This window comes from Lichenostomus cassidix, chromosome 25, assembly GCF_008360975.1.
Source record: "Lichenostomus cassidix isolate B80296 chromosome 25, HeHo_3.0, whole genome shotgun sequence".
Taxonomy (NCBI): domain Eukaryota; kingdom Metazoa; phylum Chordata; class Aves; order Passeriformes; family Meliphagidae; genus Lichenostomus; species Lichenostomus cassidix.
In genome coordinates this window covers 2,385,455-2,408,810 of record NC_139505.1, presented here as the reverse complement: position 1 = coordinate 2,408,810, position 23,356 = coordinate 2,385,455, and the positions used below count along the sequence as shown (strand labels likewise).

The window sequence follows — 23,356 nt, the reverse complement described above, 5'->3', positions numbered from 1 at the left end:
CAATCCCAGGAGGATCAGGTGAGTCACCCCAGGAGCCCGAGGAATGGGGAGGCAAAAAAAAATAAAAATAAAAGATCCACGGGCGAATTAAAGGAACGGGAGGTGTTTCCTCTCCAGGTGGGGTGTGCAGAGAGGGTATAAAAGTGCTGCTGGCCCCGAAAGCCTCAGTGCCTCTCATTGCCTCTCATTCCCTGCTCGTCTCTTCCCTGCACCTGCACCTGCAGCTCAGGTAAGAACTGGGGGCTCTGAAACCCTCGCGGGTGCATGAGGTTGGAATTCACACCTGGAATTGGGCTGGGATTGGTTCTGAGCAGGTTGGGAGCAGAGGGAGGTGAGGAGGGAGCCTGGGAGTTGAGAGGGAGCAGAGATTGGGATTTGGGTTTGGGTTTGGGTTTGGATTTAGGTTTGGGTTTGGGTTTGGGTTTGGGTTTGGATTTGGGTCTGGATTTGGATTTGGATTTATATTTGGATTTGGATTTGGGTTTAGATTTAGATTTGGATTTGGATCTGGGTCTGGATTTGGGTTTGGATTTGGATTTGGGTTTGGATTTGGATTTGGTTCTGGGCTGTTGGCTCAGGATGTCTCCACTTTGGAAAGCCAGGCACAGCCTGAATGTCCCCAACCCCTTGGGTGGGACAATCCCATGGGGGAAAGCAATCCAGGGCCAGCTTTAAACACAACTTTTCCATCTGGAAAAAGGAACCCCCAGGTGTGTCCTGCCTGGCAGGGCAGCAGCAGGAAGGAAAACCCCTGATGGCTCCTCTGTCCCCACAGGTCACCATGTGCTCCCGCCAGGAGAAGGATCAGTGCCACCGGCAGCAGCGCCAGAGCTCCGGGGGCTGTCACAGCTCCGGGGGTGGCTGTCACAGCTCGGGGGGCAGCTCCGGGGGCTGTCACAGCTCGGGGGGTGGCGGCTGTCACAGCTCTGGGGGCAGCTCTGGTGGCTGTCACAGCTCGGGTGGCTCTGGCTGTCACAGCTCGGGTGGCTCTGGCTGTCACAGCTCGGGTGGCTCTGGCTGTCACGGCAAGCCGCAGATGCAGAGCCAGCAGCAGCAGCAGCAGCAGCAGCAGGTGCCGCAGTTGCCGCAGCAGAAGATGAAGTGACAGCCTTGTCGCCGCTCCGGCAGCCGAGGCCACACCAGGATCATCTCCTGTCACCTCCCCGCAGCTCCCAAACCCTCTGGGATTGTCATTCCCTGGGAAAAGCCTGGCTGGTCCTCCCTGCTGCCCCAGGCTGGGCTTTGCCCTCCTGAGTGCTCAATAAACAGTTAAATTCCCAAATCCCCCTTTGTTGTCTCCTTAACCTCCTCATCCTCATTTTCCCGACCCAGGAATTCCTCCCGGGAAGGGTTTCGGGCTGGGAGGTTTTCCAGCCTCCCCCAAACCTCAATCCTGGGTGGATTTTCCATTTTCCATCCCTGGGAAAACCCGAAAGTGACGAGTCTGGAAAACTCTGCTGAATTTCAGCTCAAACAGTCCAACCCTGCTCCTTTCCCTGCTCCTCCAGCAGCTCCCAGGGCGTTTCTCCCTGCCAAGAAAGGAATTTTCCAGAGGAATTCCAGGCGGATTTGGCTCTCATCCCCTTGTCCCCATGGCTGCGGTGGCTCTTCCATCCCAGGGAGGGGACAAAGCCACTTTCCCCTCTTTTTACCCTCTTTTTACCTCTTTTTCCCCTCTTTTTACCTCTTTTTACCCTCTTTTCCCCTCTTTTTACCTCTTTTATAACCTCTTTTTACCTCTTTTCCCCTTCTTTTTTACCTCTTTTTCCCCTCTTTCCCCCTCTTTTTACTTCTTTTTACCTCTTTTTCCCTCCTTTTACCACTTTTCCCCTCTTTTTACCTGTGTTGTCCCTGGTTTTACCAGAGCAGGGATTAAGCTCCGCCTAATTAAGGAGATTAAGGAGAAGGGGCTATAATTAGATTATTTAATTATTAATTTCACAGAGCAAAGCTGCGGAAAACCTTTGGGAAACCACAGGGTTTTCCCACCGGACCAGGCGGGGATGGCAATTAGCAGCTGATGAGGCACAGGAAATGGATAAAAACAATCTGATATACATCAGAAAAAAAAAAAAAGGGATAAAAACAGTCTGATATCCATCAGGAAAAAAAAAACCAGATAAAAACAGTCTGATTTCCATCGGCAGTGAGTCAGGAGGTGTGACCAGGGCGGTTGGATGGACAGAGCAGTGACACTGAGGTGTCTCATGTCCGGGAAAATGGAATTTCCATCTCTTCCTGAGGTGTTTCATTTCTGGGAAAATTGGATTTCCAACCCTTCCTGAAATGTCTAATTTTTGGGAAAATGGGATTTCCAACCCTTCCCAAGATGTCTAATTTCTGGGAAAAATGGGATTTCCAACCTTTCCTGAAATATCTCATTTTTCCCAGAAAATGGGATTTCCAACCCTTTCCCAAGATGTCTAATTTCTGGAAAAAATGGGATTTCCAACCCTTTCCCAAGATGTTTCATTTCCTGGAAAATGGGATTTCCAACCCTTCCTGAAATGTTTAATTTCCAGAAAAATGGGATTTCCAACCCTTCCTGAAATGTCTAATTTCTGGGAAAATGGGATTTCCATCCCTTTCCCGAGCTGTTTCATTTCCAGGAACATGAGATTTCCAACCTTTCCTGAAATGTCTCATTTTTCCCAGAAAATGGGATTTCCAACCCTTTCCCAAGATGTCTAATTTCTGGGAAAAATGGGATTTCCAACCTTTCCTGAAATGTCTCATTTCCAGAAAAATGGGATTTCCACCCCTTCCCGATCCCTCTGAGCTCCCCAGGCACAGCTCTGATCCCCTCCTGTCCCTAAAACCCACACAGGCATCCGGTTGTACCATTTTTATTGGGTTTTGTGGTTTTACAACCGTTCAGGTGAGAAAAACCAGCCAGGAAAAAATGGTTTTGTTGTATTTACAGAAATACCTCTGCGAAAACCTTGGATGAATCCCCTGAGTTGGGTCAGAGTTCAGCTTTTTTGGTGCTTTTTTGGTGCATTTTTGGTGCATTTTTGGTGATTTCACCCCAAAACCCACTGGAATTTTGCTGCTGGAGCTGGAGATGATCTCCCAACAATAAAACTTTAATTTTATTAAGAATTGTTGCTCTGGATTCGTTATTGCTGCCCAGGCTGAGTTTGTTAATTACCTTCCTTCATTAACCAGGGGATTTTTCTCTTCCCCCCATCGGGTTGAGATTTTAGCTGATTTTTGTGCCAAAAAAAGGGAAATTCTGTCCCAAAAAACCCTTCAAACTGCGTTTTTAGAGCAGCGCTGGAGCTTCAGGACAAAAAGGATGTTTTTGCCTCACGGAGGTGAACTGCTGGAGCTAAAATGTGGATTTTGCTTCTCCCAGGAAGTTCCTGGCGTGGAGGAGCTGGGAGGTCTGGAAGGAAATCCAACCGTTGTTGGGTTTGTGGGATAATCCAGGAATCCTAAGGAAAGGGAGGAAAACCCACATGGGGTGGTTTGGAAATGGTTATCCCAAAATCCTGCTGGAGTCGAGAGCTTCCCTCCAGCTGATTGGTGCCCAAAAACTGCACTTTTAATTATCAAAATTAACAGTTATTTTCATTTTAGTTCTTGCAATTGTTTTCATATAAATAATAATGTATAATAAATAATACAAATAATAAAGATATATTTTATAGATAATTACAATTATATAATTACAATTATATAATTATATACGAATATATTATATATAATATTAGTATATAATATATCGATATATGAATATATTCATATATTAATATATACTATATAATAATGTACTATTTATAATTATATATAATAGAAATAATAACGAAATAAATAAAATTTTAATTTTTAATTATTTCAAACCAGCTGATTAAATTCCCCCCGGAGCTCAGCTCCTGCTCCATCCCAGCCTTCCCCGTGGGTTTTGCTCACTGGGATGACCCCAAAGGTGACACCCGGCCCGGGTGGCTCTGTCCCCTGAGCTGTCCCAGGTCTCTGGGTGTCCCCAGGCTGTCCCCAGGCTGTCCCCTGGGCTGTCCCAGATCCCTGTCTGTCCCCAGGCTGTCCCCAGGCTGTCCCCTGGCTGTCCCCTGGCTGTCCCGGATCCCTGGCTGTCCCCAGGCTGTCCCCAGGCTGTCCCCAGGCTGTCCCCAGGCTGTCCCCTGGGTGTCCCCAGGCTGTCCCCAGGCTGTCCCCTGGGCTGTCCCAGATCCCTGGGTGTCCCCTGGCTGTCCCCAGGCTGTCCCCAGGCTGTCCCCAGGCTGTCCCTCACCTGTCCCTCACCTGTCTCAGTACACACACGGTTTCCCAGCTCCCCGCTCGCCGTTCATCGGCTCCACGTCCGACTCGGAGTGCCGCGGAGCGGAGCGGAACCGGCTGGGGGACCGCTGAGGGGACAGAGAGACAGTCAGGGGACAAGGGGACCGCTGAGGGGACAGGAGAACATCGGGGGGGGACAAGACAGGGACAAAACCCAAATTCCTCTCAGAGTTCACTGGCTCCATGTCTGACTCTGATCGGAACATGCTGCTGGGGGACTGCTGAGGGGACAGGAGAACATCAGGGGGACAAGGGGACCACTGAGGGGACAGGAGATCTGCTTGGGGACCTCTGAGGGGACAGGAGAACATCAGGAGGGGACAGGAGACAGTCAAGGGGGGAACAAAGGGACAATCAGGAGGGGACAAGGGGACTTCTGAGAGGACAGGAGATCATCAGGGGGACACAAGGGGACCTCTGAGGGGACAAGGGGACCTCTGAGGGGACAGGAGATCTGCTCGGGGACCTCTGAGGGGACAGGAGACCGTCAGGGGGACACAAGGCAGGGACACTGCACAAATCCCTCTTGGAGTTCATGTCCAACTCTGATCGGAACCTGCTGCTCAGGAACCTCTGAGGGGACAGAAACCCATCAGGGGGACACAAGGGGACCTCTGAGGGGACAGGAGACCATCAGGAGGGGACAAAGCAGGGACAAAGCCCAAATCTCTGCGGGGATCCCCCCTGGATCTCCCCCTTCCACCTCCCATTCCCTGCAGGAAAAGGGACAGCAGGACAGGAGGTGACACAGGACCCAAACCCCGGGAAAACCAAAGCTCGGGGAGGTTCTGTCCCCAAACTTTGGTCACCCCAAACCTCCCCCAGCTCCTTTCCCACCAATTCCCCTCCCGTTACCTTGACAGGAGCGAATTCCTGCTGGATCAGCTGCTTGAACTCGCTCCTCCTGAAGGGTTCGGATTTCCTGCCCTTCCTGGCGTTGCTCTGGGAGTTCTGCATCATGTCGGTGATGGCTTTGATCAGCCTGGACATGCTGCAGTGCTGGGGGCGAGCAGAACCTGAGCAAAAACACCTGGAAAAATCCCTTTTTCCATCCCGAACATTCCACTTCAGCCTTCCTACGTTTCATTTCACCAGAGGTGGAAAGAAGCTTTTCGTTCCCGGCTTTTCTGAGGGAATTTTCACCCCAATTCCCTTAATTCCTCCACTTTCCCTCTGCCTGGTTCAATTAAAGGGAAACGTCCCCTGTGGGATTATCCCAGACACTTGTGGGGTGAATGAATCACCTCCCGCGGGTGAGCAAAACGTGTCCAAACCGCCTGGGAGCTCATCGCGGCGAAACCAGCCCCAGACCCACCCCGAGAGCACAAAACCTCATTTTAAACCCAAAAACGAGCGGCAGAGCCTCACCTGAGCCTCACCTGAGCCTCACCTGAGCGAGCAGGGCTGCGGTGGGACTGGCGGGAGCAGCTCGGAGCAGCTCGGGGAGTGGGAGGAGGAGGAGGGAGAGGATTCCTCCCGGTCAGTCCTGTTCTCTCCGCGGGGATCCTCCCTGCTCGTCCTGCTCCCCGCAGGTGTTTACAGCTCACCTGGAGAGGTGTATGTAGGTCAGGGACAGAGCGCTCTGCACCTCCCTGCGTCCCAAAAAATCCCGGAGTTCCTTTCCCGGGTAAAACTCTGCATTTAACATCATCTAAATTTTTTTTTTTTCCTTTACAGCCGAAGCGGTTTGTGAGTTCCTGGGGGAAGTTTAGGAAATTTCTGCCACAGAGCAGAAAATCCCCGCAGGGAAAGGGGTTTGGTGTCGTTGTTAGGCTGTCCCTTGTCACTGACACACCGCAGTCCAGCTCAGGTGACAGCAGCACAGCCGGGGCTCCTGCAGCGCGAGGGGACAGGGAGCTGGCGGGGCGCTGGTGGCACTGTGGGGACAGCCCGGGACACCCAGGTGGCCAAGGGGGTGATGGGAGAGTCACTCCTGACACATCCCGATGGGACAGGGAGAGGGACAAGGACAAGGTCAGGGACAAGGACAAGGACAAGGACAAGGACAAGGACAAGGACAAGGACAAGGACAAGGACAAGGACAGGGTCAGGGCTCAACTCTCCATCATGAGTGACCATAGGGTGACCATGGGGGACCAAGGGTGACCATAGGGTGACTGAGAGATGACCATGGGTGACCATAGGGTGACCATGGGTGACCATAGGGTGACCAAGGGTGACCATGGGTGACCATGGGTGACCAAGGGTGACCATAGGGTGACCGAGGGATGACCGTGGGTGACCGAGGGTGACCATGGGTGACTGTGGGTGACCATGGGGTGACCATGAGGTGACCAAGTGTGACCATGGGTGACCATGGGTGACCATAGGGTGACCGAGGGATGACCATGGGGTGACCATGGGGTGACCGTGGGTGACCGAGGGTGACCATGGGGTGACCATGGGTGACCCTGGGGTGACCATAGGGTGACCGTGGGTGACCAAGGGATGACCGTGAGTGACCAAGGGATGACCAGAGCCACCGGAAGCCCTGTCAGGGAGGACAGGAGTGTCACAGGAGTGTCACCTGCAGCCTCCTCCCTCCTCCCTGGTCCCCAGTCAGCTCTGTCCGCCCGGAATGAGAATGAGGAGCGAAATTGCTCTGAGTCACCCGGAGCCACTTCCTCCCGCCAGCCGCTCCCTGACAGCCGCTGCCACCGCGGCCCAGCGTGTCCCCAGAGTGTCCCCAGCGTGTCCCCTGAATGTCCCCAGCATGTCCCCAGCGTGTCCCCAGCATGTCCCCAGCGTGTCCCCAGCATGTCTCCAGCATGTCCCCAGCGTGTCCCCTGCATGTCCCCAGTGCCCAGAACGTCCCCAATGCCCAGCATGTCCCCAGTCCCAGCATGTCCCCAGTGCCCAGAATGTCCCCTGCATGTCCCCAACATGTCCCCAGTCCCATCATGCCCCAGTCCCAGCGTGTCCCCAGTCCCCTGCATGTCCCTAGCATGTCCCCAGTGCCCAGAATGTCCCCAGTCCCAGCATGTCCCCTCCATGTCCCCAGAATGTCCCCAGCATATCCCAATCATGTCCCCAGTATGTCCCCGGTCCCCTGAATGTCGCCAGTCCCTGGCATGTCCTCAGCATGTCCCCATCATGTCCCCAGTATGTCCCCAGTCCCAGCATGTCCCCAGTGCCCAGAATGTCCCCAGTCCCCTGAATGTCCCCAGCATGTCCCCAGTCCAGCTTTGGGGTTCTGGGGACTCTCCTGTGTCACCTCCTCACTCCCGAACTGTCCCCAAACCCAGCGCCGCAGAGCTCCGGGAGGTGTCAGGGGGGTGACAAGCCACCAGGGCCACCCCGAGGGTGTTCGGGAGGGACAGGATGGGGACAGAGGGGTTTGGGGACAGAGCTGGAAAATGGGTTGGTGGCTTCGCGCCCGAATCCAGGCTTTGATTCCGATATATAAATCCGGATAATTTGATTTACGGGTGATGGCAGCGTCCCCGGCAGGACCTGGTGGCCTCTGCAGTGTCACCTCCCCGCCGTGTCACATCCCAGCAGGTGGCAGCAGGAGCCTTGGCCTCATCCCGGAACCTCTGAGGCTGGAAAGCTCCAGGTCACCGCGCCATCGTCCCCTTGTCACCTCAGAGCGCCGAGTGACACTGCCAGCCCCTCCTCGGCCACCTGCGGGGACAGGGACAGGGGACACGTGGGGTGAGGCTGCCAGCCCGTCCCGGCTGCTGTCACCCTGTCCCCAAACGGGCTGGTGTCACTCTGTCCCCAAACACGCTGGTGTCACTCTGTCCCCAAACGGGCTGGTGTCACTCTGTCCCCAAATGGGCTGGTGTCACCCTGTCCCCACACAGGTTGGTGTCACTGTGTCACTCTGTCCCCAAACGGGCTGGTGTCACTCTGTCCCCAAACAGGCTGGTGTCACTCTGTCCCCAAACAGGCTGGTGTCACTCTGTCCCCAAACGGGCTGGTGTCCCCCTGTCCCCAAACAGCCCCCAGAGTGCCTCGGGGGTATCCAACACCTCTTTTTGGGGCTGTGGTTGGGATGAAAGGCTCCCTGAGGGTTTGGGGACACCTCGGGTGGCTCGTTCCGTGTCCCCTCCTGCCCACCCAGGGTGACAAAACAACGTTGGCAAATTTCCTGTTGCATCAACACCTCGAGTGGTTTTTGCCTCCATCCTGGGGGGTTTGTGCAAAGATAGAGCTCTGAACCCCTAGAGAAACCCCAAAACCCTGCTGCGTGCAAATCCCAAACCTGTGTGTCCTCAGGAACCTCCCGAGGGGACTTTGGGGACATTTCCTGCTCCAGAGACCCCAAAACCCTGCTCTGTGCAAATCCCAAATCTGTGTGTCCTCAGGAACCTCCCGAGGGGACTTTGGGGACATTTCGTGCTCCAAAAACCCCAAAATCCTGCTCTGTGCAAATCCCAAACCCAGAGAGTCCTCAGGAACCTCCCGAGGGGACTTTGGGGACATTTCGTGCTCCAGAACCCCCAAAATCCTGCTCTGTGCAAATCCAAAACCCAGCGAGTCCTCAGGAACCTCCCGAGGGGACTTTAGGGCTTTTCCTTCTCCAGAAACCCCAAAACTCTGCTCTGCTGCAAATCCCCAAACCTGTGTGTCTTCGGGAACCTCCTTGGGGGATTTGGGGATGTTTCCTGCTCCAAAAACCCCAAAACCTTACTGTGATACAAATCCCCAAACCTGTGTGTTCCCAGGAACCTCCCCAGAGGACCTGGGGACTTTTTCTGCTCCAGAACCCCCAAAACTCTGCTCTGCTGCAAATCCCACATCTGTGTGTCCTCAGGAACCTCCCTGGGATTCTCTGGGGACTTTTTCTGCTCCAAAAGCCCCAAAATCCTGCTCTGTGCAAATCCCCAAACCTGTGTGTCCTCGGGAATCTGCTGAGGGGACTTTGGGGACTTTTCGTGCTCCAAAAACCCCAAAATCCTGCTCTGTGCAAATCCCAAAGCCAGAGTGTCCCCAGGAACCTCCCCAGAGGACTTGGGGATTTTTCCTGCCCCAAAACCCCCAAAATCCTGCTCTGGGTAAATCCCAAACCCAGCAAGTCCTCAGGAACCTCCCGAGGGGACTTTGGGGATTTTTCCTGGACCAAAAACCCCAAAACTTGCAGGACAGAACTCCTTTCGGGGTTCAGGACCTTCCCCCGTGTGGATTTTAGCCCCAAAATTGGACATTTCGGGTGTCGGAAGAAGCTCTGGGGGAAGCTGAGGCAACCTGGGGTGAAGCAAACCTGTGGTGGTTAGCTGGGGAGGGTTTTGCTTCATCTCTGCTGCGCTGGGGAAGCTTCTGGAAGGTTCCTTCCCGGAGCAGGGCGATTTCAGGGCCTTGGGAAATCACCAAAAGTCCTTTTCCTGCCCCAAAAGGGGTTTGGAAATCGTCAGGTTGCTCAGCAGCTGCTTCGGTGTTTCCAGCCCACTTTTTGCTCCAGAAATGAACAAATGAACCTTTCTGGTGCAAATTTGGGGTGTTTTGGGTGAGAATTTGGGTTTTTTTCCTGGTTTTTTGGGGGTTTTTTCCTGGTTTTTTGGGGGTTTTTTTCCTGTTCTTTTGGGTTTTTTCCGCTTCTTTTGGGGTTTTTTCCCGTTCTTGTCCACACAGAACACAGCAGCCCAAAACCTAACGTGTCCAACCCCATCTGAGGAGCAAAAAATGTCCTAAAAAGGGTTTTCCTGCAGAAAACAGTGCTCATCCCTCCCCATCCTTCCTGCCCACCACCCCAGCTCAGACCCAGGAGACTCTGCAGAGCTCCCAGGCCAAAATTTGGGGTTTTCTCCCAGTTGGAAATTCAAAGATCTGCCAAATTCTGACGTTTTTCACTGAGTCACGTGAACCCCAAATTCTCAGAGACTCTCCAGTTTGCCCCAAAGTGGTTTTGCCTGATTTCAGGAGAGAGAAAACCCCAAAAAAACCCACAGAGACACAGGAGAACTTCGGCAATTTCAGGGCAAATCTTTATTTGGCAGCAAAACCATCGAGTTTGGAGGGAGGGAAGGAGGGAGGAGGGAAGGGAGAAGCAGATCAAGGTCGGGTTTGGATTTGGAGTTTTTTTCCAAGCTCTGAAATTCCACGGAGAGGAGGATAAAAGTTGGATTTGGCTTTGGAATTTTTCCCCAAGCTCTGAAATTCCACGGAGAGCAGGATCAAGGTTGGATTTGGCTTTGGAGCTTCTCCAAGCCCCGAAATTCCCCGGGGAGGAGGCAGGAGGGGCTGCAGCCGCTCAGTGGTGGTGCTGGTGGTGCTGCTGGTGGTGCTGCTGGTCCTCCACCTCGTGCAGGTGCTCGTGGGTGGCGCAGGTGACACGAGTGACCAGCAGCATCACCTCCCCGAAGCTCAGCTGGGCGTCCTTGTTGACGTCCAGGTCCTTCATGATCTGGTCGATGGTGGCTTTGTTCTTCACGTGCTGCCGGGGAGGGGACAAGGTGAGGAGGGCAAAGTCCTCTCGTTTGCTGCTCAAAATCCCACCCGGGTGGGAAAAGTTTTTCCCTGGGATTTGGGGAAGTTTTTTCCAAAAAAAAAGGGGGTTTTGGGGTGTTTCTGATGTGGTTTGCAGGGGAAAAGGAGATTTTGGGTGACGCAATCCTGATTTTTGTGGAGAAGGGGATGAGGGGCTGCAGGTTCCCTGACCCTGGGGATCTCCAAACCCTAGAGATATCCAAACCCTAGAGATCTCCAAATCTTGGAGAACCCAAACCCTGGAGAACCCAAATCCTGGAGAATCCAAACCCTGGAGATCTCCAAACCCTGGAGAAACCAAATCCTGGAGAATCCAAACCCTGGAGATATCCAAACTCTGGGGATCTCCAAACCCTGGAGAATCCAAACCCTGGAGATTTCCAAACTCTGGAGATTTCCAGATTTCTGGAGATCTCCAAACCCTGGAGAATCCAAACCCTAGAGATTTCCAAACTCTGGAGATTTCCAGATTTCTGGAGATTTCCAAACCCTGGAAATATACAAACCCTGGAGATCTCCAAACCCTGGAGAATCCAAACCCTGGAGAATCCAAACCCTAGAGATTTCCAAACACTGGAGATTTCCAGATTCCTGGAGATCTCCAAACCCTGGAAATATCCAAACTCTGGGGATCTCCAAACCCTGGAGAATCCAAATCCTGGAGAATCCAAACCCTGGAGATCTCCAGATTCCTGGACAATCCAAACCTCGGAGATCTGCAGCTTCCTGGAGAACCCACGTGGACAGCCCCACCCCTGGCCAACCCAACCCTCACCTTGAGGTAATTGGCCAGCTGTTTGTCGATGAGCAGCTTGAGCTCCTGCTTGGTCAGGGTGTCCCTGTCCCCCTCCCGCCGGGAGTACTGGTGGAACACATCGATGATGACGTCCATGGCCTTCTCCAGCTCCGAGAGAGCTCCCTGGGTCTGCGGGACCTGCGGGGGAACGGGGACACCAAACAGGTCAGGAGATCCGGGATGACCAAACCCAGCCTCGCGTGGGACTGGGACACTGCCGGCTCTGTTCAGGTGGGTTTTTGGGGTGAATTGGAGATTTTGGGGTTTTCTCCAAGGGTGTTGCCACCTCTGCCCTGTGCAGCTACAAATGAGAGCTCAGAGCTGATTTTGCCCCAAAATGTGAATTTTCGGAGACTGGAAGTGCTGATGAAACAACCAGAGAAGGTGATAAACACCCCAAAAACCCTCTGGAGAGATACAGAGAAGGTGATTAACACCTTAAAAACCTTCTTGAGAGACACAGAAAAGGTGACAACACCCCAAAACCCTATGGAGAGACACAAATCAAGTGATAACACCCCATAACCTTCTGGACACATTCAGAAAATGATCTCCAGGAGCCTCTTTGGTGGTCAGGAATCTCCTCTAGGAGAAAACCTCTCTCCTGGTGGTTTGAGACCCACTGGAGATGTTCTGCAGTGGTGAGGAGATCTTCCTGAGGTTCCTCTGAGGTTCCTCTGAGGTTCCTGAGATTCCTCTGAGGTTCCTCTGAGGTTCCTGAGGTTCCTCTGAGGTTCCTGAGGTTCCTCACAGCTCCGACGACCTGGAAAAGAGCACAGAGACCCCCAAATCCCGCCGGACTTGCCTTGCTCATCCTGTCACCGCGGCGATGTCCCCTGGGGTGGCACCGGGCCGGTGGCACCGCGGGGTGTCTTATAGCCCGTGGTGGCCGTTGTGAAATGTCCCCATCCCGTCCCGTTCCTGTCCCCTGTCACCTCTGGGAGTTGCTCAACTGCTTGGAGTTCCCCAAAAGGAGCTTTGCGGTTTTTCCCGCAAGGCCGCGGTGTCACTGCTGGGGGGTGGCATTGTCACCTCACCTGGCAGTGGCACTGGCATTGTCCACCTCAGGGGGTGGTGGCACTGTCCCCTCACCTGGCAGTGGCACTGGCATTGTCCAGCAGCTCCTGGGAGAAGATTTTCCCTCGGGATTTTCCCTGTTTTCCTCCATCCCTGAGGTGTTTTGGAAAAGCAAAGAACCCACAGAACTTCCCTGCCGTGCGCCAGTTGTCCCCAGAATGTCCCCAGAATGTCCCCAGAATGTCCCCAGAATGTCCCCAGACCTGGGGCATCCCAGCTGGAAAAGATCTCCACGAAAAAGATCATCCCCGAGGTTGGAAAGATCCCCAAAATCACCAAATCTGACCTTTGGCCCTCAGCAGTTGTGTGTTGGATGAGGAGAGGAGGAAGTGGATTTGGGATTTCCCTTCGATTAGTTAAAGATATGTAAAGTTTAAACTGATTTTTATCAGTTGTAAAGTTTAAATTGATTTTTATCAGTTGTAAAGTTTAAACTGATTTTTATCAGTTGTAAAGTTTAAATTTATTTTTATCAGTTGCAAAGTTTAAATTGATTTTTATCAGCTGCAAAGTTTAAATTGATTTTCCACCTTGGATCAAAAATCACCTGAAACTCCAGAGCGATTTAACTTCACACTAACATTTCTGTTAATCTCTGAAATCAGAAGGTAAAATATACAGGATTATATTTTAATATAATATATAGGTAAAATAAACAGGATTAATTGTTTTACACTGGAAATGTGTGAATTTATCTGAAGGAATGGCTGGGAAATGCTGTGGTGGTTATTTTCATTATTACTATATTATTACTATATATATATATATTATATATATAAGTAGTATATATATATAAGTTATATATATATAATTTGTATATATATATAGTAAGTATATATATATTACTTATATATATATAATATAGTAATAATATATAATAACATAATACATAATAATGTAATAATATATTATATTATATATAATTGATAATATAATATAATATAATAATATAGACTAATAACATGATCATGTAATATATAATAATATATAATATAAACAATATATAGTTAGTAATATAAATATGTATATATATGTATGTGTATATATATTATAAATATATTGTGTGTATATACATATATATTTATATATATATTTATGATATATTATATTTTATATAGATATTATTTATATATATAATATCTATAATATATATTATATATGGTTTATATATACTTATATATACTTTATATATACTTTATGTATGTATTGTTTATATTTTATGTAGATATATAGATATATATAATTTTTAATATATACATATGTATATATATTTTTTTATTATTATTTTTTAATATAAAATATACAGCAGCCCAGAGCACCGAGTGCCACCCGGTCAGGCAGCACAGCCAGGGTCACCCGTGTGGCACAGAGGTGTCACCTCTGTCCCTCCCTGCAGCAGCAGCTCTCCGTGACAGCCTCCAGGCGTGTCCCCACCTGGCAGAGCTCCGTGTCACCTCCACCTGTGCCGCGGGTGGCTTCCCTGTCCCACCCAGGTGTGCCCCGAGCCGCAGAGCTCAGGTGTGGCTGAAAGGTGCATTTTCATTCTGTGTTCAGAGCTCTCTGCTCGCTCTGCGGTTTTCAGGGTTGTTGTTTCTCAGCCTGGAACTGGAGCTGCCAATTCGGGAGCAAAACGAGATTTTGGGAGCAAAACGAGCTTTTCCAGATTTCCCTCACTGAAATGAGCTGCCAGCTGGGCCAGCAGGGTGGTGGATCTGCCAGGCTGGTCTCGGACAGCCGGACAGGGCTGGGGTGACCCGAGGAGCTCCAGGGGACACTTGGTGAGCAGAGCTGCAGCTCTGATCTCCAGCTGCTCCTCCTGGAGGAATTCCCTCACGGAAAGGAGGATCAGCCTTGGGAAGGAGGTTTGGAGTCGCCATCCCTGGAGGTGTCCGAGCAGCGCTGGACATTGGTGACCAGGTGGACATCGGTCACAGGTGGGACTCAATATTGGAGTATTTTCCCTTCTGGAATGATCCAGAATTCCGTGATTCCATCCCCAGCTTCCCCCAAAACTCGCTGCTGGTGGTTTCACAACAGGAACATCTGGAGATGTCAGGAACATTTCACAACAGGCTGCGCCAGCAACTGGTGCAACTTCAGGAAACCTCCTCGGGTCACTTTTGTCACCCTGGAGGTGGCCAGGGGACCAGGGTGGTCACAGGGGGTGTGACAAGGTTTTCCAGGGTGGGACAGGGATGAGCCAGGAATGGTCAGTGCAGGTGACCAGGGCAGTGCTGAGGGTCACAGGGACAGGTGGTGCCACCACTGTGTCCTTGCAGGGGACAGTGCTGTCCCCAGACCAGAGCAGGAGCAGCCCAGGATCTGCTGGGACACCTGCAGGGACACCCCGAGTTTGGAGCCCCAAAACTCTTCCCAAACACACTTTGGGAGTGGCTGATGTGGGGACAGAGAGCAGCTTTGTCACCCCGGGGTGACCCCACAGCCAGTGTCCATCCCCACCGTGGGATGGATGAGGAGAACTTCACAGGAAACACTCAGAGAATTTCAAGTGATGCTTTATTGTCCCATGATTGTCCCGAGCAGGCAGAGAGCAGTCAGAGCCCGATTCCCAAAGCTTCCCTCTCCCGGTTTTCCGTGGATTCGTGTCCGGGCTCAGTCCTGGTCCAGGCTCAGTCCTGGTCCGGGCTCAGTCCTGGTCCGGCCCGCAGCGGTCAGAGCCGTGGCTGATGCGATGGGCATCGTCAGCCACCTTGGACAGCACGATGGTGAACTCCTCGAAGCTCACCTCGCTGTCCTTGTCCAGGTCAGTCTCCTTGAAGAGCTTCTTCAGATAGCCAGCCTGGTTCCTGTCCTGGAATCGGGGACAGGGCTGGGGTCACCTCTCAGCTGCAGGGTGTCCCAGCCATCCCTGCCTCGCCTGCAGCCCCAGAGGGGACAGGATTTTGTCCCAAACCCCTGTGGCTGCCCTGGTGCTCACGGCAGGAGGAACAGCACAGGTGACCCCAAAGTGGGTCTGCAAAAAACCCTCCCTGGGCCACAACCACTGCTGGACCATTTCCTGCTTCCCATTCCCTATTCCCATTCACCATTCCCCACTCCCATTCCCTGTTTCCCCATCCTCATCTCCATTCCCCATCCCAATTCCCCATTCCCACTCTCCATTCCCCATTCCCATTCCCACTCCCCATCCCAATTCCCCATTGCCATCCAAATTCCCCATTCCCCATTCCCACTCCCATTCCCCATTCCCATTCCCTGTTTCTCCATTCCCATCCCAATTCCCCATTTCCCATTCCTATCCCAAATCCCAATTCCCCATTCCCTGTTTCTCCACTCTCATTCGCATTCCCCATTCCCATCCCATTCCCCTCCCAATCCCAATTCCCCATCCCCATCCCCATTTTCCCCATCCCCAATCCCAATTCCCCATTCCCATTCCCCATCCTCCCCCGCACTCACGCAGACGGTCAGGAAGGACGGCGCTTGCTCCTTCAGCAGCGTTTCGAAGTCGTCGGAGCTCAGCAGGTCGATCTCGCCCTGGCGGATGCTGTAGCGATGGAAAACATCCACCACGGTCTTCAGCGCCTTCTCCAGGGTGCAATTCCCGGGAAACTGCCGGCTGTGGCTGCTGGAGGACATGGCTGAGCGCGGGAGGGACCTGCAGGGGTTGGGGACAAAGTTCTGAGAGTGAGAGGAGCCAAAAACCAGCGGGAGCTGAGCTTGGAACCTCATCCTGCCGGAGCTGAGCCCGGGGCAACCTCGGGGGAGTGGGGCAGGAGCACCGGAGAGGGGTTTGGGGCAGGGGGAACGGAATTTGTGCCAAAGATGGGAGCAAAATTCATTAATTCACACTCATTTTCCAACCCAAACCAACCTCCTGCTCCACCCCGAGTAGAACTCATCAACCTAGGCTGATCCCAAACTGCTTCTCCCCATCGTTTCCCTGCAAGGACCCAAACTGCTTCTCCCTCGTTGTTTCCCCTGCAAGGACCCAAACTGCTTCTCCCCCATCGTTTCCCCTGCAAGATCCCAAACTGAATCTCCCCTATCGTTTTCCCTGCAAGAACCCAAACTCCTCTCCCCCATCGTTTCCCTGCGTGAACCCAAACTCCATTTCCTTCATCATTTCCCCTGCAAGGACCCAAACTGCTTCTCCCCCATTATTTATCTTGCAAGAACCCAAACTGCTTCTCCCTCATCATTTCCCTGCCAGGACCCAAACTGCTTTTCCCCCATCGTTTCCCCTGCCAGGACCACCTCTGTCCCACTCACCCTGGTCTCGAGGAGGCTCTGCAGGTGACAAATCTCTCTCTGAGCCCCAGGATCCTGCAGCAGCCCTTTTATACCTGCCCGAGGTCCTCTTTCATCAGCGCTGCAGCCACACCTGCCGCAAGCGCCGGCTTGAGCCGCGCTTCCCGCGCCTGGAAATTGCCAGGTGGGATCTCCTGACCCCTCCCGGCCTCATTCCTGCGCCCGCAGTTCCTGGTTGCACCCTCCGCGTTTGGAAACGCTATCCTTGTCCCCTCTGTCACCTCTGACAGGCTCGGGAGGGAAAAACCCCAGTTTGCTGTCACAACTCCACGAGGGCAAAGCCCTTCTGGCAGAAGTTGCCGAAACTTTGGGAGTTTTGCAACACGAAGAGAAATTTGCACATTTTCCTTCTGGTGTAGGAAGGAGATTTTGGGTTGTTTTAGACAAAAAAGGGATAATTTTGTTGCCTGGATGTGTTCTCAATGAGATCTGTGTTCTGCAACCCCAACTGGTTGGACGCCGCCCAAGACAACACAGCATTTTATAACTTGTTTTCCAGAATATTTTCCATTGTTTTCTATTAGTTCCAGACCTCTGCTCTGGCTGCCCAGATTTTCTGGAAGAAATTAGGCAAAAAGCCAGGAGAAAACCCAAAATCAGGGTATTTTCTGGCTGAACCTGTGCAGGAACTACCGTGTGTTTTGCAACTGTCACCTCTGTGTCACTTGTCACTTGTCACTCGTGTTGGGGACGAGAACGAGGATACAATGAGGTTTAAAACCAGACAATGGAGATGAGGAAGAGGGGAGGAGCAGCCGAACCAGGGTGTTCATTCCTGTTCGGGATGCTCTGCGTGTCCCCAGGGCGTTTCAGGGGTTCAGTTCCCGAATCCCTGACTCACCTCGCTGCTGCTTTTGTTTCCTGCGGAATTTCACCAACCCCGAATTGCATCCTCATTCCGCGGGCGGGGAAAGCAGCCGGTGGGTTTGTGCAGACCCCGCATGCAGCTCTCCAAATTTTCCCGGTTTTTCCCTAAAACCGGGGGGGGGAAGCAGCTCGGGATACCCGAGTGACACTGGGGTGACAGTGAGTGACATCTGCCAGAGGGGACAAGGACAGCTGGGGTGACAGTGAGTGACATCTCCCTGGGGGGACAAGGGCTGCTCCCCAAAACAGTGATGTCGGGTGTCACCCGGTAACCTCCCAACACCTCCTGTGTCACCAATAACCTCCCAAATCCCCTGTGTCACCAATAACCTCTCAAATCCCCTGTGTCACCGAGAAATCACCTCAAACCCCTCTGTGTCACCGAGAAATCACCCCAAACCCCTCTGTGTCACCAATAACCTCCCAAACCCCGCTGGTTTCACTCAGGACAGGCTCCTGGTTTTGGCTGATGTTGGAAATGCCTCCTGAGCCTGAGGGTTTCCCACTCAGTGTCCCCTCGCTGATGGCTCCAGGAGGTCTTTTCCGCCCATTTCTGTCCCCAGGAGCCCACGGTGACATCCAGAGGTCCCCACGTGTCCCCACACCATGACATGTTTGGCTCATTGTTCCGAGCTGATCCAAGGAGGGGTTGGGAGGAGCAGGGCTGGGAATGTTCCAGTGCAGCCCCAGCTGCCCCTGACCAGGAGAACCCCAAAAACACCTTCTGTCTGACTGCTGAGCTCTGGGATTACAATGGGATCGCACTGGGATTACAATGGGATTGCACTGGGATTACAATGGGATCATACTGGGATCGCACTGGGATCACATTGGGATTGTACTGGGATAACACTGGAATCATACTGGGATTGCACTGGGATTGTACTGGGATAACACTGGGAGGACAATGGGATGGCACTGGGATGTCACACTGAGATCACGCTGGGGTCACACTGGGATTGTACTGGAATCATACTGGGATTGCATTGGGATCACAATAGGATAACACTGATATCGCACTGATATCACACTGGGATCTCACTGGTGTCACACTGGGATCATACTGGAATCACACTGGGATCACACTGGGATTTTATTGGGATCACACTAGGATAACACTGATATCACACTGATATCGCACTGGGATCTCACTGGTGTCACACTGGTGTCACACTGGAATCATACTGGGATAACACTGGGATCATACTGGGATCACACTCTGATCACACTGGGATCACTCTGGTGTCACACTGGTGTCACACTGGGATGTCACACCCTCCAGAACCCACACAACCTCTGCAGCTCAGCAGGGACCCCAAATCCTCACCCTGACCCCCACTCTGCCCCGAGCAGCATCCCCAGTGCCACCTTCCCCTTCCCACTGCTCCCAGTCCAATCTGCCCAGCCTGGACTGGGAGGTCACCAGTCATCTGTCCCCTGCCCAAACCCCCAGGACACGGAACACAGATGGATTTGGTGCTCAAAGGAAGAGATTTTATTGCAATGCCACAGAGGAGAAGCAGGTGACAAAGGTTTGGTTACGGGGACAGGCTGAGGCTGCTGGGGACACCGAGTGCTGTGGCTCTGTCACCCTGGGAGGGACTCCCGTTTCAGCGACTGTGGCCGTGGCTGTGGCTGTGGTCATGTCCGTGGTCATGTCCGTGGTCATGTCCGTGGTCATGCCCGTGGTCACCACCCTCGTGGGACCTGTTGTGGGCATCGATGGCCACCAGGCTCAGCGTGGTCAGGAACTCGGTGAACTTGAGGCGACCGTCGCGGTTGGCGTCGGCTTTGGTGAAGAGTTGGTTGATGTAGTCATCGGTGCCGGTTTTGGGCTGTGGGGGGACAATGTGGGGTCAGCTTGGGGTCACCCACCTGGGGTCACCCAGCTTGGGGTCACCCAGCTCAGGGTCACCCTGCCAGGTGGGGCTGAACCCCAAAAATCCCTCCCTCCCTTTGGGAAGCTCCCGGTCACCCCAAGGGCTCCACCCCACTCTCCCACCCCTGGAAGTGTCCCTGGGGTTGGGTGAGCTCTCATCACCCCAATCTCATGCCAGATGTCCCTTCCCAACGTCCCCAGAATGTCCCCAGATCCCATCCCGGGCTCTCACCGGCACCGTGTTCCTGAGGAAAGGCTGGGCTGTCTCCTTGAGCAGCTTGGCGAACTCATCCCTGCTCAGGTAGTCGTCGATGGGCTGCTGCACGGCGTACTGGTGGTAGATGTTGACAGCACATTCCAGGGCCAGCTCCAGGTCGGTTTTCATCCTGCTGGGAAAAGACAAACAGCAAAACATTAAACGAGAACCACCAGCCGCCCGGGAGGTTCATCCCAGCGCCGAGGGGAAGGAGCTGCTCACCTCGGAGGAGTTCTGAGCTCTGCAGAGCACACGGGAGCAGCGGAGAGGAGGAGCGAGTGATGCCGAGGTGGCGATGGTGGCTTTTATACCCTCCCTGCTCTGTGACAGCCTCGGAGCTGTGACAGCCTCGGAGCTGTGACAGCCCCAGGTCCCCTCGGGCAATCACCGCGGGAGTTGTGCAAGGAGCTCAGCACGCCCAGGTGTGGATTTTCGGCTCCAGGAACTGTTATGGAGGGAGGGGAAGCCCCGAATGTCAGGCAAAACAAGGAAACACCAAAAACGTTTGTGAGGAGGCATTGGGGTCAGTGATGGCACAGGGGTGGTTCTGGACTATTCCTGCAGGGTTTGATGGAGATGAACAGCGTTCCCAGTGTTCCCAGTGTTCCCAGTCCCCCAGCTGGATCTTCCACAGTGTTCCCAGTGTCTCACATGGAGCCCCCACAGTATTCCCAGTGTCTCACATGGAGCTCCCCCAGTGTTCCCAGTGCTTCACATGGAGCTCCACCAGTGTTCCCAGTGCCTCATGTGGAGCTCCCCCAGTGTTCCCAGCACTTCCCATGGATCCCCCACAGTATTCCCAGTGTTTCACGTGAAGACCCCACAGCGTTCCCAGTGCTCCCAGTGCCTCAGCTGGATCCCCCACAGTATTCCCAGTGCCTCCCATGGATCCCCCACAGTATTCCCAGTGTCTCACACGGAGTCCCCATAGTGTTCCCAGTGTTCCCAGTGTCTCCCACTGAGTCCCCACAGTGTCCCCAAAGCCCGGAACAAACTGCAAAACCCCAAATGTCCGGAGGGCTGATGAGGAATCCCCACCCCGGTCCAACCCCGCGCTGCTCATTAGGACTTTTGGGAAGTGGGAAGGACAGCGGTGGTGAAACATCTCCCCGCCAGCCCCGTAACCCCGGAGCGCGAGGAACTGCTGCCAAAACCGCCCGGAATTGCCAAAGAGGGAGACAAAGGGACAGATTTGGGGATGGGCGCGGCCTCGCCGGGAAGGGGACACGCGTGGGCTGGGCAGAGGGACAAAGCGCCCTTTGTCACACGGCGGGTGGCTCCGCGAGCATCCCGAGCTGAGGATGCAGGTGGCGCAGGAGGGGGACGCGGCCACATCTGGGAGGGGCGTGTCGCACATCTGGAGCCAGCGGGATGTCACAGCTTTTCACGGCGGGGGGAAAGGAGCTCGGGGAGGAACGGAGCGGCGGAGCGGGGCGGGACGGGGCGGGACGGGGCGGCAGGGCTGGCCGGCAGCACCGGGAAGTGGCTGCGCCGCTCAGCCGCACCCCGGGCAGGAACGAGGGTGGGGAAGGGGCGAGGGTGACATCGCGACAGGTCCTGGCCGGCGGGTGAGGGACAGAGGGCGCGAGGGTCACAACCCCAGCTCGGAGCTGTTCCCCATCACCGAGCCGTTAATCCCTGCGTGATGGGAGGAGTTCCTGGGCACGGCGGGCAGGGCTGACTCAGCCGGGGAGCGGCTCGGAGCCCTCGGGGATTGCAGCATCCACCCCATCCAGATCCAGCCCGGAATCCCTCCTGAACCCATCCCCGCCCCGCCGAGAGAACGAGTGACCCCCGAGCGACACCACCCCGGTCCGGGGACAGAGAGCCCCGGGGCAAATCGCTGGGTTTGAATCAAAATTTATTGAAATGACATCAGGAACACAACGGGAGAGTCCCGGGGCGGCGCAGCGCTCTGCCCTCACTTCCTGCGCGGCATCTTGTCCGGCAGGTCCTGGAAGAACTCGTTGCACATCATGGCCATGCAGGCCAGGAAGATCACGTACTCCTGGAAATCCACCTCGTTGTCGCTGTTGCTGTCCAGGTTGCTCATGAGCTTCTGCAGATTGGCCTCGCTGGTTTGTTTCTGCGCGGGGGGGAAGGGGTTAAAATCGGGGTTTGCACCCGAAATCATGGGGTTTGAACCCAAAATCACGGGGTTTGTACCCAAAATCACGGGGTTTGAACCCAAAATCACGGGGTTTGTACCCAAAATCACGGGGTTTGAACTCAAAATCACGGGTTTGAACCCGAAATCACAGGGTTTGAACCCGAAATCACGGGGTTTGAACCCAAAATCACGGGGTTTGAACCCAAAATCACGGGTTTGAACCCAAAATCACGGGTTTGAACCCAAAATCACGGGGTTTGAACCCAAAATCATGGGGTTTGAACCCAAAATCACAGGGTTTCCCGTGGGTGTGACACTCACGCTGAAGCTCGGCAGCTCCTTGGTGAGCAGATCCTTGAGCTCCGCCTTGTTCAGCTTGTACTTGTCGCCCTCCTTGCCCGAGTACTTGTGGAAGGTGGCGACCATCACGGCCAGCGCCTGCTCCAGGGGACACGCCATGGCGACAGCGACAAGCCTGGGGACACAGGGAGGGGACAGAGGGGTTGGCATCTCCAGGCACTGGGGGGAGCAGCATCTCCCAGCACTTCCCGGGATGTTCTGCCCCGAATTCCACCCTCCAGAACAAAGCTAAATGGGGATGTCGGGCGGAGGAACAGCTCAGGTGCTTTCCCAGCCCTCGCAGGTGAGATGCGGGTTTCCAGGTGAGCACCTGCAGCAGGAACCTCCTGCTCCGTGCCGCGGGAAAACCCCGGCAGGGAGACCCCGCTGCGGGGTGGGACAGCTGCGCCGCGGGCAACATCTGGAGAGCATCTGGAGAGCGAAGAGAGGGGAAAAACCAACTCACCGGGAGCTCAGACGGAGCGGAGGAGGGCGGAAGGGGAGCCAAGGCAGAGCCGGGCATTTATAGCCCCGCCTGGGCCACACCCGGCCGGGGAGGCACCGGCGATCCCCAACCGCCCGGATGCGGCTGGAAAAGGAGAAAAGGAGGAGAAAGGAAACTCTGGGAGCAGCCCAGACCCTCCCCGGGCCGCCCTGCTCCTGCCAGGGGGGCTGGTTTGGGTTGGGAAGGGCAAAATGTGCCGCTGGGGGTGATCAGGGACAGCCTGGACCGGGAGAATCCCTCGGGATTCGGGATTCATTCCTGAACCAGGAGAATCCCTCGGGATTTGGGATTCACCTGAACCAGGAGAATCCCTCGGGATTTGGGATTCACCTGAACCAGGAGAATCCCTCGGGATTCACCCGAACGAGGAGAATCTTTCGGGATTTGGGATTCACCCAAACCAGGAGAATCCCTCGGGATTTGGGATTCAGCTGGACCAGGAGAATCCTTTGGGATTCACCCAAACCAGGAGAATCCCCCGGGATTTGGGGTTCACCCCTACCAGGAGAATCCATCGGGGTTTG

The 23,356-nt window shown here is 53.9% G+C and overlaps 4 protein-coding genes and 2 long non-coding RNA genes across 7 annotated transcripts; 1 reads left to right on the top strand and 5 right to left on the bottom strand.

Moving 5' to 3' along the window:
• Positions 1-3,014: 3,014 nt before the first annotated feature.
• LOC146427299 (uncharacterized) lies at positions 3,015-5,722 on the bottom strand. Its single transcript, XR_014856509.1, has 4 exons — positions 5,693-5,722; positions 5,158-5,301; positions 4,267-4,370; positions 3,015-3,437 (listed from the first exon to the last, which is right to left on the bottom strand). It is a non-coding gene; the product is annotated as an uncharacterized LOC146427299 (long non-coding RNA).
• A 4,485-nt stretch (positions 5,723-10,207) lies between these two features.
• LOC146427298 (protein MRP-126-like) lies at positions 10,208-12,430 on the bottom strand. Its single transcript, XM_085082467.1, has 3 exons — positions 12,333-12,430; positions 11,507-11,665; positions 10,208-10,678 (listed from the first exon to the last, which is right to left on the bottom strand). Exons 1-3 carry the CDS (start codon positions 12,339-12,341, stop codon positions 10,496-10,498), a joined length of 351 nt encoding a protein of 116 aa, XP_084938593.1. The 5' UTR covers positions 12,342-12,430; the 3' UTR covers positions 10,208-10,495.
• Positions 12,431-15,238: 2,808 nt separating this feature from the next.
• LOC146427297 (protein S100-A7-like) lies at positions 15,239-16,958 on the bottom strand. Its single transcript, XM_085082461.1, has 3 exons — positions 16,838-16,958; positions 16,025-16,223; positions 15,239-15,416 (listed from the first exon to the last, which is right to left on the bottom strand). The coding sequence occupies exons 2-3, from the start codon at positions 16,202-16,204 to the stop codon at positions 15,252-15,254; spliced, it is 345 nt and encodes a 114-aa protein (XP_084938587.1). The 5' UTR covers positions 16,205-16,223; positions 16,838-16,958; the 3' UTR covers positions 15,239-15,251.
• A 2,257-nt stretch (positions 16,959-19,215) lies between these two features.
• Positions 19,216-20,207, bottom strand: LOC146427296 (protein S100-A8-like). 2 transcript variants are annotated; one of them, XM_085082540.1, is made up of 3 exons: positions 20,101-20,207; positions 19,855-20,008; positions 19,216-19,578 (listed from the first exon to the last, which is right to left on the bottom strand). In XM_085082540.1, exons 2-3 carry the CDS (start codon positions 20,005-20,007, stop codon positions 19,354-19,356), a joined length of 378 nt encoding a protein of 125 aa, XP_084938666.1. In that variant the 5' UTR covers position 20,008; positions 20,101-20,207; the 3' UTR covers positions 19,216-19,353. The 2 variants fall into 2 exon arrangements, with proteins under 2 accessions (XP_084938666.1, XP_084938667.1); XM_085082541.1 differs by having other exon boundaries at positions 19,855-20,011; positions 20,101-20,201.
• Positions 20,208-21,349: 1,142 nt separating this feature from the next.
• Positions 21,350-21,897, top strand: LOC146427295 (uncharacterized). The gene is made up of 2 exons (XR_014856461.1): positions 21,350-21,446; positions 21,615-21,897. It is a non-coding gene; the product is annotated as an uncharacterized LOC146427295 (long non-coding RNA).
• Positions 21,723-22,924, bottom strand: LOC146427294 (protein S100-A4-like). The gene is made up of 3 exons (XM_085082157.1): positions 22,794-22,924; positions 22,310-22,463; positions 21,723-21,964 (listed from the first exon to the last, which is right to left on the bottom strand). Exons 2-3 carry the CDS (start codon positions 22,445-22,447, stop codon positions 21,800-21,802), a joined length of 303 nt encoding a protein of 100 aa, XP_084938283.1. The 5' UTR covers positions 22,448-22,463; positions 22,794-22,924; the 3' UTR covers positions 21,723-21,799.
• Positions 22,925-23,356: the final 432 nt, after the last annotated feature.

Coding starts and splice junctions, on each gene's coding strand:
- LOC146427298 (XM_085082467.1), bottom strand. Junction 10,679..11,506: donor AGCTGGCCAATTACCTCAAG/GTGAGGGTTGGG, acceptor CCTCCCCGGCAG/CACGTGAAGAACAAAGCCAC.
- LOC146427297 (XM_085082461.1), bottom strand. CDS start 16,204: ATGTCCTCCAGCAGCCACAGCCGGCAGTTTCCCGGGAATTGCACCCTG. Junction 15,417..16,024: donor CGTCCTTCCTGACCGTCTGC/GTGAGTGCGGGG, acceptor CCCCGATTCCAG/GACAGGAACCAGGCTGGCTA.
- LOC146427296 (XM_085082540.1), bottom strand. CDS start 20,007: ATGAAAACCGACCTGGAGCTGGCCCTGGAATGTGCTGTCAACATCTAC. Junction 19,579..19,854: donor TCCTCAGGAACACGGTGCCG/GTGAGAGCCCGG, acceptor GTCCCCCCACAG/CCCAAAACCGGCACCGATGA.
- LOC146427294 (XM_085082157.1), bottom strand. CDS start 22,447: ATGGCGTGTCCCCTGGAGCAGGCGCTGGCCGTGATGGTCGCCACCTTC. Junction 21,965..22,309: donor AGGAGCTGCCGAGCTTCAGC/GTGAGTGTCACA, acceptor CCCCCCGCGCAG/AAACAAACCAGCGAGGCCAA.